At 43.0% G+C, this 14,655-nt stretch overlaps 2 protein-coding genes and 1 pseudogene across 2 annotated transcripts in view; 1 reads left to right on the top strand and 2 right to left on the bottom strand.

The window, feature by feature from the left end:
* The window catches only part of LOC101443178 (zinc finger protein 649-like), a 44,628-nt gene extending 44,209 nt beyond the window's left edge, over positions 1-419 (bottom strand). The window contains 1 exon segment of the mRNA XM_058279405.2: positions 193-419. The gene's annotated coding sequence lies outside the window, so the exon portion shown is untranslated.
* A 6,136-nt stretch (positions 420-6,555) lies between these two features.
* Positions 6,556-13,096, bottom strand: FPR2 (formyl peptide receptor 2). Its single transcript, XM_004454632.4, has 2 exons — positions 13,040-13,096; positions 6,556-8,362 (listed from the first exon to the last, which is right to left on the bottom strand). The coding sequence occupies exon 2, from the start codon at positions 8,349-8,351 to the stop codon at positions 7,299-7,301; it is 1,053 nt and encodes a 350-aa protein (XP_004454689.1). The 5' UTR covers positions 8,352-8,362; positions 13,040-13,096; the 3' UTR covers positions 6,556-7,298.
* A 612-nt stretch (positions 13,097-13,708) lies between these two features.
* On the top strand, positions 13,709-14,445 carry LOC101440087 (V-type proton ATPase subunit G 1 pseudogene; annotated as a pseudogene).
* The last annotated feature ends 210 nt before the right edge of the window (positions 14,446-14,655 follow it).

Raw genomic sequence — 14,655 nt, 5'->3', positions numbered from 1 at the left:
GAGCTTCCTCCTCTCACGGACTCCCTACAGCCCTCTCCCATCACAAACCTCAAACTTCCACAAACCTCTATAAATCGAATTCAACCACATTCCACTCCCGGAACGCGAAACTGAGATCCGTTAAAAGATTCTTAGCGCATCAGCTGAATTGAAATAACCTCGGCCCATCACTTCCGCTCCAGATGCACAAACCTTGCTGCTCAGGCTCAGGGTCCAAACTTAACATTTGTAGTATCCGAGCCCGCAGGCTGCGGATCAGCGCCCGGGCGTCCTTTCAGAGATGCAGATTCTATTCGGCTTTCGGTCTTTCAGACAAAGACACTTCGAAAGAGTACGGCGACCCTTTCCACCCGATTGACTGGGGCGCCGCCATTTTGCAGAGGGGCTATTCAACCTCTTTTCTAGCCTTACGTGATACTTGGCGGCCTACCCAAGTGTCGCAAAAGGCGACGCGCACGCGCTGTGCCGACTCCGTGGGCCGCGGGCGCAATCTCCGCCCGCAATATGCACAGAGCCCGGGATGGCCGCCGCCGCTGGGCCCTTGTACGGCAAAGCCGCAAAGTAGTACAGTGGACAGGGTCCTCGCGAAGAGAGTGCTTGTATCCGTACAGCCAAGAGCGCCTCCTTTAGGGAGAGGGGAGAAGGGACAACCCCTGGGAATGTGTCTGGAGGAGCCACGTGGTGTGAGGGCGGCAGCACGGCTCTCTAGGCGCGTAGAGCAGGGCAAACCAGATGCGGGAAAAGAGCGTCAGCGGGGATTATTGGTAGAAGTTGAGTGACACCTACAGGGTGGAAGGGGAAGGGAATAGAGCAGTGGGAGCGCGGGGCTAAGGGTAGGGACGGGGCTTTGCAGCTGCTCTAGGACAGAGTTGGAAAGCTGGGGACTGGAAACCCAGAAAGCGTTGGGAGAAATTTCTGGACAAGCTGATCGCAAATCAAATGTTTTCACAAAAATCATTTCTAGTGCATAAAGTCATAGAATTGGAATGGGTGACTCCAAGAGAATGAAAAATTTAAACTGGGTAGATAGTTCCCGTTTGTTGTCCAAAAATGTTCTATTAATCTATACCCTTTACCCTTTCCCAAGGACGCCAAAGTAAAACTAATAGGCTATGTTTATTAAGTGGATACGTTTTTAAAAAACAACAACAGCAACAGAGAACTATGCCAAGCATGAGATTTGCATTACCTCCCTTAATACTTTGAAAAGCTCTAGGTAGTGGGCATACTAAAAAAAAAAACAAACCAAAACAACCACAAAACTAAGTTTATTAGAATGCAGATTTCCTTACAAACTCACCAACCTTTTGCTTTTTAAAAGTGAAAAAATCTTGTCTTAGTTTTATTTCTAATATTATAAATTACCTAATTACTTTTTTTTTCTGTTTTAGGTTGGTTGTCTTTTACTTATTTATTTATATTTTGTGAATATTTTTACCTGTTGTTTCCGTTTCTTACTTCATTGGCTACAACATTCAGATAAATTTGAACTGCAACAATGATAATTTGTATCCTAGTCCTATTTCTGACTTGGTTACATTTGTTTTCGCCTCACTTTAATATACTTTAATTGAGAAGTAGTTCGAATATAGAAGAAAAATAGAGCAGTCATAAAGGGACCCACTTCTCATTATGCCACATTTGCTTCAGGCCTCTCTATCACAGAGTGAAATATTACACATACAATTGGGACAATCACTGCCTCCAAATGCCTCCATCTGCCATCATTTTACTGCTACTTTTTCACTGTACATTAGTTTTGCCTGTTATAAAATTACATATAAATTGAATAATATATGTTATGTACTCTCTTATGACTGGCTTTTTTCCCCTCACGGTAATTTTTTGAAACTTGTCTGTGTCGTTGCATGTATCTATAATTTTTTTTTCTACTGCTGAATAGTGTTCCATTGTATAAGTATACCTTGGTTTGTTTATCCGTTCTTCTGTTGATGGATACCTGAACTGTTTCTCTCTTCCAGCTATTATGAATAAAGGTGCTATGAATGGACATTCTAATACCAGTCTTTAAGAGGAGGTAAATTTTCATTACTCTCCAGTAACTGTCTAGGATGTAATGACTGTGTCAGCGTTCTCAATTTTATTTTGCAGTTCTCTTATTAAATTCAGGAGACTTCTATTTCCTTGCTATTTACAGCCGCAAGGTGGGGCTCGACTTCTAACGAGTTAGTGTTTCAGCACTTGGGACAAACACAGTAATGCCAAAACTAGGCACGTCAGAGTTGTTTCCAGTGGCTGCATTTTGACCCCTCAGCTCTCCCTGTAGGAGTAAGTTTAATTTTAGCGAATTGCAGCTCCAGTATGAATGGGTTGCCCTTGAGCTCAAGTGGACTAAATAAAAAAGCTAGAAAGCTTTTCTGGTATGAAAGGGAAGGGACCCAAGCTTGATTGATTTTTATTTTTACTATTATTTTTTTAACTTTTAAAATGTGCAATATAGCAAACCTACCAAAAATAATTTTTTAAAACATGAAGATTAATAAATTTTTGTAAAACAAACAACCAAGTATTCCCAGCCAAGTCAAGAAATAGATCTCTACCAGCATTCCGGAAGCCATTAGCCACAAAATACCTCTTTCTGATCACGGTTCCTCTCTCCTCCCAACTGTAACCGCTACCTTGACTATTCTGATAATCAGTTCCTTCCTTTCCTTTCTAGTTTTACCACATAGTTATGCATCCCTGTCAGCCAGTTTAAAACATTTTTATGTAAATGGCATCATACTATATACACTCCTAGATTTTTTTATTTTCTCAACATGATATCTAAAATCCATCCATGTAGGTGCAGTTTTTTTTTTTTTAAGTTTCATTGCTGAATAGTAATTTACTGTATGAATACACTACACTTTGATCCTTCTGTTATGGAAGAACTTTTGGGTCGTTTACAGTTTGGGGCTACTATGAATGTGATCAGAAAGTCAAGTCAGCAGAGGGGACAGAAAATGCTAGGGAAATAAAGCCAAGAGTGTCCCCTTAATAGTACGAGTTTCTGTAGAGTAAATAATCCAGATTTTGTTTTGGAGGCTACTATGAATAATTCTGCAATAAGCATACATGAGCATGTATGATGTGGAACGTGAAAACATACAACTGAGGGTATGTTGAGTTCCTGGGTTATAGGAGACTCTTTTGTAAAAAAATGTATATATGGGAATTTCAAGCGGACACAAATAAAATTGAACAATGAAACACCAGGTTCAGTAATTGTAAATACTTTGCCAATCATGTTTCTTCTATCTTCCCCTTCCTTTCCTCCACCCTGGAATGTTTTAAATCAAATTTCAGATAGTCTATCATAAATTACTTTAGTCTGTATCTCTAGCAGATAAGGACTTTTAAAACAATAGCCTCAGTACCACTATCACATCCAAACAAATGGTGATTTCTTAATTGGATTGATCTTTCTTGGCCAACTTACTCAGGCTTCCAGGTATACATCAAGAAAAAGTGTCTTCCTAAAAGAGATGTAGGAATGGACTTTCTAGCCCTGGCAACAGAAAAGAGCAGGGAAATCAGCTAAATCATATATCTTCTTTTACTTTACCTTACAGATAAACCTGTAGACATGCAAAGAGACATGTGTGGGTAACATTTTACTGTATCACTGTTGATAACAGGAAAAGATTGGAAACAATTTACATGTTCATTAAAATGTGTCTGGGTAAACAAATTTTCTTACATCTGTCCAATAGAATATACGCAGGCATTTAAAAAATGATGAATCTCTTAATGTATATGCGATATAATCCTTGCATCTTATTGCTTAGGATTTTTCACATCCAGCTGGAAATATGGCTGGGAAATACATTATTCTAGCTGGATGAATTGCCACCCACATTCATTAATGAAGAAGGTGCATGAATATTGGGCAAGCAGCTGGAAGTCTCTACCACAATCCACCCCTTTGACTATCCATCATCCCTGTTCACTCTTCTTCCCAAACAGAAGAAGTAAAAGTAGTCCCATCTTTTCAAGAGTGACCACCCCAAAGTCTCATCTTGGGGCTTTAGACTGAAACAGGAGGATTTGTGTGTTTGTGTGTGTGTGTGTGTGTGTGTGTGTGTGTTAGACTGTCTCATAAACTGAAAAGAAATCCTAGTAGATACTACCCCAAATAGTGGGGCTTCTGAGGGCTCTGAAGACATCTAGATGCTATAGTCAGGGCAGATAGCACAGGAGTTTTGTGCCTTGCCAGTGGGCCCTACTTTGGAATTTATGCTCTCTGGTGTGACAGAATTGGCCTCAGTTGTGGTTTCCCTACACATGGCTCTTCGGTCCTTCTCTTTGAACCCATAATAGAACTAGAGTTGGTATGTGTACGCCCAAGAGACTTCAATCTTTGGGCAGTCCATGTGCCAGCTGGGCCCTGAATCTCAATGGAGTTGCAACACCTATTCTCCAGTTCTTTGGACTTTCCTAGGACAACTGACAAGGAAGTGATAATGGACAACTACCATACCAAGGAACTGAGAGTCTACAAATGCAAGTAAGAGTGTCCCATCCATCAGCCCCATGTGATCGCAGGTCCCTCTCAATTAGAGGTGGAGTGGACATCACCATCCCAGAATCCTCAGGATTGGGGTATGAACGATAGACTAGAGTAGACTTAGTGTTAGTCTACTCTAAACTTACTGTGATTCTAGCCATGGAAGAACTTAAATCATTGATGTGGAGGCATTAGCCACTGGAAGTTTTGAGGGGTGGGAGAGGGAAAAATAGGTGTAATATGGGGGCATTTTCAGGACTTGGGAATTGTCCTGAATGACATTGCAACAACAGATGCAGGCCATTATACATCTCACCATAACCTACAGAATTGGGTAGGAGAGAGTGTAAACTACAATTTAAACTTTAATCCATGCTTAGTGGCAATACTCCAAAATGTGTTCCTCAATTGCAATGAATGTACCTTACTAATGAAGGATGTTGTTAATGTGGGAGGTATGGAGAGCAGGGTATATGGGAATACCTTATAATTTTTATGTGACATTTGTATAATCTAAGTATCTTTAAAATATAATTAAAAGAAAAAAGAAAAAAATCCTCAGCTTCTAGATACCCATTATACAAGTGGAAAGGGAACCGGGCAATCTACTGTAAAAACTCCCAACATGGGGAAGAATAATAGGTAGGGCATAGCAGCCCCTGTTCCATAGCAATTGAACAAGACCAATGGGCAAGAATAGTGAGGACTCCTTGCCATGGAGTGAGGAAAGGTCCTTAATTTACTGATTGGGAAGCACTGGCTCTCCTATCTAAAGGCAGTCTGTGGTCCTCCTGGCTCCTGGCTTTGCTTTCTTGCATTTCTTCCTTGTTCCTTATTTTCTTTGGCCACACTTTAGTTGGTTATTAAAAAGTGTGCATTTTTGGGGAACTACACTGCATTCCTAGAAGTCAAGAATACAAATGAGGGAGTGGATGTGGCTGAAGCTGTTGAGTGCCTGACTCCCATGTGGGACTTCCCAGGTTCGGCTCCAAGAGCCTCCTGAAAAAAAAAACAACAAGCAAAACAAATGATAAAACCAACTCTGGGAGGGAGCAGATGTGATTTGAGCAGTTGGGTGCCTGCCTCCCACATGGAAAGTCCTGGGTTGGGTCCCCGGTGCCTTCTAAAGAGAGAAAAACAAAACAAAAACCAAATCAGGAAAGCTGATGTGGCTCAGTGGTTGAGTGCCAGCTTCCCACATACAAGGTCCTAGGTTCAATCCCTGGCCCCTGGTACTGCAAAATAAACAAAAATAAAAAATGAAGTGAGGAAACCACTCTGCATTTTGTAAATGCAAAGAACTTCAGGAGTGACATGAGAGAAGGGAAGAAGGAAGACTACAGCAATGGAGTGGGTGAAGGACTTTTGATGACTGGACTGCCTATTACTCTTATTCATTTCAAGTTCATTCTTTAGCCAACACATCAGGAACATATGTTATACCTAGTGAGTGTTTTTGTCTGTTTGCATAAAGTTAAGGAAAAGGCTAGGGACTCTTGTGTGTTGATTTATTTCAAAACAAAGTCAGCAGGCAACAGTTAACTAGAGTACTTTTCTTGAAGCAAGAACTCAAAACCAGAGGTGTTCATGAAAACATTAAGCCACATAGAAATTTGTAAAAATTGGGGAGTGGTGTCACCCAATTCATGATAGGAGAGTGGAAGGTAATTTTAACTAAACATTAAATGTTCTCACTTGACACCTGGGTAGTATTATTGTTTATGGATTCATTAATTCAACAAGTATTTATTGAATGCCTGTCATATACTTTGCACATTGGGGAGGGGGTCCATCAATGAACAGTCCAGACAAAAATCCCTGCCCTTGGGTAGCGTACATTGTCATTCTGTTTTAGAAGCCATACCAAGTACACAGTTGTTATACCTTTCATGACAATAAATTTGATGGTTTGCATGAAGTGGCCAAATTCCTTGGAAAATCAGTTTACCAAAACTGATAGAAGAGTAAAGAGAAAATCTGAATAGTCCAATAACTATACAGAAATTGAATCTGATGCATTCCTGGAAAGAAAACACAAGGCTCAGTTAGTTTCAGTGATGAATTTTTTCAAACATTTAAAGAAGATATAAAACTGAAGAATAGAATCAGAGAAACATTTCCCAGCTTATCTAAGGAAGCCATTATAAGTTTGATATTAAAATCTGACAAGGACATTAGAGGGAATGAAAATAACTGACCCATCTTTTACATAACATAAAACACAGAAATTCTAAACAAATCTGTTGAGATAATATATATGTATGTATATTTAAAACATCACAACCAGGTGCTTAGTCTATGAATGCAAGGGTAAATTAATATTCAAAATTAATCAGTGTTATTACTTATGATGATGTAACTAAAAGGATAAAAATAATACAATCATTTAATATATGCAGAAAAAATTAGGTAAAATTCAACACCATTCATGATTAGAATTAGAAATAGTAGGAAACTTCCATTATCTGATAAGAGATAGCTACAAAAAGCCGAATGCAAACATGTTACTTAACAGTGGCATAATAAAGTTTTCCCTTAATAGCTACCTCGTCTAAGTTCTACAAATTCCCACCATTCTTCCTCTTCACTGCCTTGTACTCTTTTCCCTCTTACACTTACCCCAGGGTATAGGCTGTGATACAAAACCCAAAAAAGACATCTGTAATAACCCCACATCTATTTCTTCCCACCAAATCAAGGGGCACAGAAGACCTTTTCTTGATGATGAAGCTGGAACTGTACACAGGACAGGATGAAGCTGCGCTCAAAAGTGTCTCCCAGCACCTGCTCACATTGCCCGTAACTCGGCCTCTTGAGGATGTGAAGAACTGACTCCTGTGTCACTGGTCTGGCCTGAGTCCTCGCTCAGAGCCCTCTCCAGACTGGCAGGCAGGGAGTGGAGGAGTCTTTCTCGGAAGTCCTGGCCCACAAAGACATAGAGTATGGGGTTGAGGCAGCTGTTGAAGAAGGCCAGGGCACTAGTTGGGTTGACCAGGACGTCAAGGATCTTGTATTGACCTTCGAACAACATCTCTTTGAGCCAGACTGTGCCAAGGAGGGCAACCAGTTGAAAGGGGAACCAGCAGAGGAAAAAGGCAGCAACAACGGCAGTGAGGACCCGTAAGGGACGGCTTGATTTAATCAGGCCTTTTTTGTGCATCTTGGCAGCGACGAGCCCATAACAAATAGCAACAATGGACATTGGAGTACTGAACCCAACCGTGAAGCGGATGATCCCTCTCACTGTCAACATGGTTATGGCCACCTTCAACATTTTTTCCTTGGTGTCACCCCAAGATGAAAAGTTGAAAGTACAATATATATTCCCTGTCCCATCATTTACTGTGGTCAAGAAGAGGAAAATTGGTAGGGTGAGGATCAGGGCAAGAATCCAGGGACCAATGATCACTCTGTTGGCCAGACCTACTGTGCGGTGGTTCTGGGCCCAGACGGGATGCAGGACACAAATACAGCGGTCCAGAGCGATGAGAGCAATCAGAAAGACACTTCCAAACAGGTTTATGTCCACCACAATGTGAATGAACTTGCACAGGAACCAGCCGAAAGGCCATCGTTCATTCATGGCCATTGAGACAATGAGGAATGGCAGGGTGGCACAGAAAGAGAAGTCAGCTAAGGCCAGGTTCAGGTAACTGATGGTGGTGACCGTGCGGGCCATCCGGAAGCCAGCCACCCAGATCACAAGCCCATTGCCCAGGACACCGAGGACAAAGGTGACCCCAAGCACCACCAATGGGAATATCTTCAGAACGACATAGCCAGCAGACTTAGCAGGTACCTCTTCAGAGTAATTCAGAGGGATAGAGAAGTTGGTGTCCATCTTTCCCACACCTGAAACATTTCAACAATGAAATAAAACAGTTTTTCCATTTCTTAGCAGTAGAACCATCCAACAGTATCCCTATTCATAGCCCACATCTACTTCTGCTACAGCTCCCCCTCCAACCAGGATACCCCCTCCACCATGCCTTTGGTCACTCATGCTATAAAACTGGCAGTCTCTTGGCTCTTCCTTTGGGGAAAGATAGTTCTCCACATGCCCATAATAATTATTGATATGCATCCCACCTAGCAGACTAATTCACCAAGAGGTTATGTGGCTCCTGTCCACACCAGGAGAAATACTGAACCAAGGGTTTTTAGACAACAAAACATTGATGGCAGTCAGCTTTGCATGGTGGGGAAAGCAATGGATTCAGAGTCAGGCAGGCACAGGTTCGAATCTGCTTCCATCCATGACTCAATGCACAAATGCTGACAAGCTCTGCAGCCTTTGTAGACCCCACATTCTCCCAGTCTCCCAACTCCAGTCCCTTCCCACTGTGAGAGCCCTTGACATATTGTTTGGTTATTGTTTACGTAAAATCTTTAGATTGGCTTGAATTTGTAGTTGAAAATGATTAGCCAACAGTAACTGTTAATGTGTTATATCATGTGGATTCTGTGCTAGAGGAAGTCAGAAGAGGGTGCTCTATCTCATCTTTTAACCCTCTGCTTTTCGCTGTCCCTGCTTAATATGGAGCTCTTCTTTGTTTGAGATGCAAAGAATTTACCTCATTAGTGTGTGTTTTTTTTTTCAGTGTTCTGTGGGATAAATAGTATGAGAGTAACATGTTTTGGTAATATTTGTGAGGTTTCTTTTCTTTTTTTCAAATAACCTTTAAAATTTTTTTATTTATTTCCCTCCCCCCACCTCTGCCCATTGTCTGCTCTCTTCTGTCCATTTGCTGTGTGTTCTTCTGTGTCCACTTGCATTCTCGTCAGGCGGTACGGGGAATCTGTCTCTTTTTGTTGCATCATCTTGCTGTGTCAGCTCTCTGTGTGTGCAGCACCACTCCTGGGCAGGCTGTGCTTTTCAGGCAGGGCAGCTGTCCTTGCAGGGTGCGCTCCTTGCGTGTGGGACACCCCTACATGGGGGACACCCCTACGTGGCATGGCACTCCTTGCAGGCGGCAGCACTGTGCATGGGCCAGCTCACCACATGGGCCAGGAGGCCCTGGGTTCGAACCCTGGACCTCCTATGTGATAGGTGGATGCTCTATCAGTTGAGTAACATCCATGTCCCCTGAGGTTTCTTTTTTTTTTTTTTTTTTAAAGATTTATTTATTTATTTAATTTCCCCCCTCCCCTGGTTGTCTGTTCTCTGTGTCTGTTTGCTGCGTCTTGTTTCTTTGTCCGCTTCTGTTGTCGTCAGCGGTACGGGAAGTGTGGGCGGCGCCATTCCTGGGCAGGCTGCTCTTTCTTTTCATGCTGGGCGGCTCTCCTCACGGGGCGCACTCCTTGCGCGTGGGGCTCCCCTCCGCAGGGGACACCCCTGCGTGGCAGGGCACTCCTTGTGGGCATCAGCGCTGCGCATGGCCAGCTCCACACGGGTCAAGGAGGCCCGGGGTTTGAACCACGGATCTCCCATATGGTAGATGGACGCCCTAACCACTGGGCCAAAGCCCGTTTCCCTCCCCTGAGGTTTCTATCAGAGACCAGGCATTGTGTTATTTGCTCTGTATAGGATCCAGCTTCATCTATATAACAGCCGCCTAATGTTCATTTTTCCAGTTTTCATAAGAATGCATTGATGTTTGGAACAGTTATGAGACCTGCTGACGGTGACTTAAGTAGTAAGTGCTAGAGGAAGGACATCTATCCAGCTTAGGCTGACTTCCAAGACGTTTCTCCAGTTGTGACACATGCTGCTGGCTATCCACCCAACATCTATTCTGCCATTCCCTGATAACCAAACCACAGTTTTAGGTAGTTCCTCAGCCTTTATGGAAGGTGTCCCTCTCCATACCTTGGGGAAAATGCCGATTACTCTAACAAGTACCAGGAATCCCATTTGCTTTGTGAGGGCTTGCACTAGGGCTCATGCCCAAGTGTTTTAGGGAACATGACCAAATTTTGGACAATAACATCATGGGAAGATATCCTGGGATGCTTCTGTGAATGTGTCCTTGTTCTTCATAATAACAATTCATAAACTGTGTTCCCTGCCTCTGGAACAAGTCACATCTGCAACCATTGCATGCAACTCAACTCAGACCCCTTTTCCATGCCACTTGACCATGGTTCCTTGTACTCAGTCTGTGGGGTATATCGGCATCATCCAGGATGGCTGCATCTATGTGAGGCTGTATATGGATGTATATCATGAGTCCCACCCTAGTCTACACTAGTATTTCTTTGAGCAGAACCTAGGTGACTTCATGGCCATAAAAATCTGAGAATCATCTGCCCTAGGCTCTTCTCCTTTCTTCCTAGAAATAGCAATTTCAGAGCACTGTTTCCATTTAAGCCACAGTTTCCTCCTCTGCAGTAAGGGAATGATTTTGTGATGAAGACTGATTTCAGGTGAGGATTAACGGAGTACCAACTTGGAAAGCTTCTAGGCTGACTCACTGAGTCTTAACTAAGTGGGAACCCTAGGTCCGTGCCAGGCCCTGGACTGTGTCCTGGGGGGTAAGCCTGGACCATGCATTGTAGGAGCTCAAGGTCAGGTCAAGAACAATAGTAGCTACTATTTATGACCATTTTCTATGTGTCATGAATTTCTCCTATAGCCTTCACAACAGCCTATCTCATGTGGATTTGAGGATTGGGTGTGGAGAGCACTGAGCATGTTCTGAGACCGTGTAACCATGGAATAATATTAGTCATAGGTAGTGTCACCATTGTACAAATGAGTAAGTCGAGACGTAGATTATTTAAAGACCTGAGCTAGGAGATAGAGACAGAGTTTGAGCTCAACCAGACTGAATCCACCAGAATTTGTGCTCTTAGCCCTCTACCACCCCATACTTCCCCAATAGACTCATCCTTCAAATACCCAAACAGGTACTCAGAAGACACAATGTTCTAAATAATTCCTAAATCATTGGTTTAAAACTGTTGCCATAACAAAGCAAGATGATTCTGCAATGACAGGTGGGCACAGGCCAACAAGGGAAAATTGTAAAATTTTGGACACCCCCTGCCCCACAGTTGGAGGGTTGGGATGAGAACCTGCGAACGACACCTGATACCAGTGCTGATGATCACTGCTGTTTGGTGAGCCCCTAATATGTGCCAGTCACTGCACATTTCCTCATCTTTAATTACACCCTTGATTTTGCATAAGTGTCATCAGCATGTAATGTAAGAGGAAACCCTGGGTCTGAGAGGGGAAGTGACTTGCCCAAATGACACAATTATTAAGGGGAGCAGCTGGGTTTATGACCACAGATTTCAAATGGAAACTCATTACTTCCTTTTAGCTTACTCTATTTCTTTAGCATTTTTTCTTGCCTGTGCTTTGAAGTAATTATTTCAGTCCTTCCACTTGCTCCTCAAAGCTTCTAACTTCTTCTCCCATCCCCAAAAACAGCTGATGCCTTTGCCTCATATTTTAAAGAGAAAATGGTGACAATTAAATGTGAACCCTTTAGCCTTCCCTCCCCCAAACCAATCCACCTGCACCTGTTACTGTGACTGAAAAGTTCTTGTTTGTTCCAAAAGCGACCCTCCCCATGTTTGCTTTGGAGCCCTCTTCCACTCAACTTCTCAATAACTCACCTCCTTCTTTATCTCTACCCTCTTCTGCAAAAAAAAACAAGACAGAGAAAACCAAGATTTTCTTTTTACTAGCTCATTCTCACTATCATATCAAGCATGATCTCATCTCCTGCCTTTAAAAAGAAACCTTTTTTTTTTAAAGATTTATTTATCATTTATTTAATCCCCCCCCCCTCCCCTGGTTGTCTGTTCTCTTGTGTCTATTTGCTGCATCTTGTTTCTTTGTCCACTTCTGTTGTTGTCAGTGGCACGGGAAGTGTGGGCGGCGCCATTCCTGGGCAGGCTGTACTTCCTTTCACGCTGGGCGGCTCTCCTTACGGGGCGCACTTCTTGCGCGTGGGGCTCCCCTACGCGGGGACACCCCTGCGTGGCAGGGCACTCCTTGCGCGCATCAGCACTGCGCATGGGCCAGCTCCACACGGGTCAAGGAGGCCCGGGGTTTGAACCGCGGACCTCCCATGTGGTAGACGGACGCCCTAGCCACTGGGCCAAGTCCGTTTCCTTCATTTACTTTCTATCCTAAATACCCTCCATACTTAGCTCCACACAACCACCAACCTCACTTAAAGCTCTTTTTCCAGCCTACTACTGATGAACAGAAACATAACGTGAATCATTGGAGTGAGACACACATATGTACCTTAAAATTTTCTAGTAGCCTTGTACAAAATTTAGGAAAAATCCCAGGGAAATTAACTTTAATAAGGTATTTTATTTAATTCATTATTTAAAAAAGAATGTCATTTGAAATATTTTACATGATGTTTTCATGTTAAATCTCAAAAAAATACTATGTACATTTGACACAGCCCATCTCAGTTTGGACTAGCCACATTTGAGGGGCTCAATAACTGCATGTAGCAAGTAGATACTGTATTGGATAGTATAGTTCTAGAGTTTAGACGACAACTGCCACATACTAGGTGTCCAAATATTTAAAAAAATTGTTCGACCCCAACTTACCACCAGATGAACAGCTGAACTTTTTGTCCTGTGGTCAGGTCCTGGGTTCCTGTGGAGCAACTCAGCCTCTAAGAATTTCACCAGAGGCTTTATTAAAAGTACAGGGGGAGGGATGACAGAGCTAGAACCAATTGGGAGGCTTTTCACAATTTCCAGAATTCGCTGCAGAAATGTCGTCACTGGACTCTCATAGAAGCTCACACGTCTGAATGCTCCCCTCACCTCCTACCCTCTATGGGAGGCCAGAGTTTAGTCCTACCAATATTAAGGATCAGGGAATCTGAGTGTCCAGATCTTTCCTCCATCAGGAATCCAAGAAAATGAAAGAGACATTTATTGAGGTGAGAATAATTACAGGTAAGCACTAACATAAAGGGATGAAGGAGCTAAAAGAAAAGGCAGCCAGAAACACAGAGAGAAGTAAGAGAAGTGCGTGAGAGAGCACCCCTCACCCACCACCACCAAGATTAATCTCCTAACCATCTGCTCCAGTGGGAACTGATTTGTGGGCCACTGATATGAGGAGATGAATTCCTTCTGTTTTTGTTTTTGTTTTCACCATCAGAATGTTCCAGAGAGTTGTTCTCAAACCTAAAGGACACAAGCCTGAAGAAAAGTGGAGAGTCAGAACAAGAGTCCCCCAAAATGAGATAACTTCAGAGGCTCAGAGCGCAGGGGCGGGTCTTGGGCGGCTGGGTCAGCTGACCCGAGGGGCCTCGCGAGCCCTTTTAGGCCGCTGGCCTGGGCCTCGAGAGTCCCTGCCGCCATGGCTTCTCAGTCGCAGGGCATCCAGCAGCTCCTGCAGGCGGAGAAGCACACTGCCGAGAAGGTGTCCGAGGCTCGCAAGCGAAAGAACCGGAGGCTGAAGCAGGCCAAAGAAGAAGCTCAGGCTGAAATTGAACAGTACCGCCTGAAGAGGGAGAAGGAGTTCAAGGCCAAGGAAGCTGCGGCTCTGGGATCCCACGGCAGCTGTAGCAGTGAAGTGGAGAAGGAGACCCAGGAGAAGATGACCATCTTCCAGAACTACTTCCAGCAGAACAGGGATGAAGTTCTGGATAACCTCTTGGCCTTTGTCTGTGACATCCGACCAGAAATCCATGAAAACTACCCCATAAATGGATAGGGGAGAAGGAGTGCCTGTTCCATGGATGGGCATTTTAGATGCCTTCACATGGAATGTGAAGCTTTAGCAAAGCTAGAGTTACATTCTTGGGGAAAGGCATTAACTTATTTCTGTATATTATGTAGTAGGTCCTTTCACTTTTTAGAGTAGCAAACCTAGGTTCTTTGTATAGACTTAGAGCTTATCCAAATAATTTCATCTTTTTACCTCCTGTTTCTTATAAATTTAATGGGTATATGTTGTCTGATTTCCTTTGCCATTTAGCTCAAGCTACATATGTGGCAATACTGACTTTTTCTTTCTTAGGTCTAGTACCCAAAACCACATTTAAAGAAAGAAAGGGGTTAAATGTTTTATTTCCCTAAGGCTTTCTTAAAGGTCAGGGGCTTTATCTATGAAAAAGTAGTAAATAGTCATTTGTAACGTGTGTGAAGCAACAGCCAACCTTAAAGTAGTCCTTTCTGGCTAAGTTTGAACAATGAATACTAGAATA

Source organism: Dasypus novemcinctus, chromosome 18 (assembly GCF_030445035.2).
Source record: "Dasypus novemcinctus isolate mDasNov1 chromosome 18, mDasNov1.1.hap2, whole genome shotgun sequence".
Taxonomy (NCBI): Eukaryota; Metazoa; Chordata; class Mammalia; order Cingulata; family Dasypodidae; genus Dasypus; species Dasypus novemcinctus.
The sequence above is the reverse complement of the archived record's forward strand: the minus strand, read 5'-3'. Positions and strand labels throughout refer to the sequence as shown.

Coding starts and splice junctions, on each gene's coding strand:
- FPR2 (XM_004454632.4), bottom strand. CDS start 8,351: ATGGACACCAACTTCTCTATCCCTCTGAATTACTCTGAAGAGGTACCT.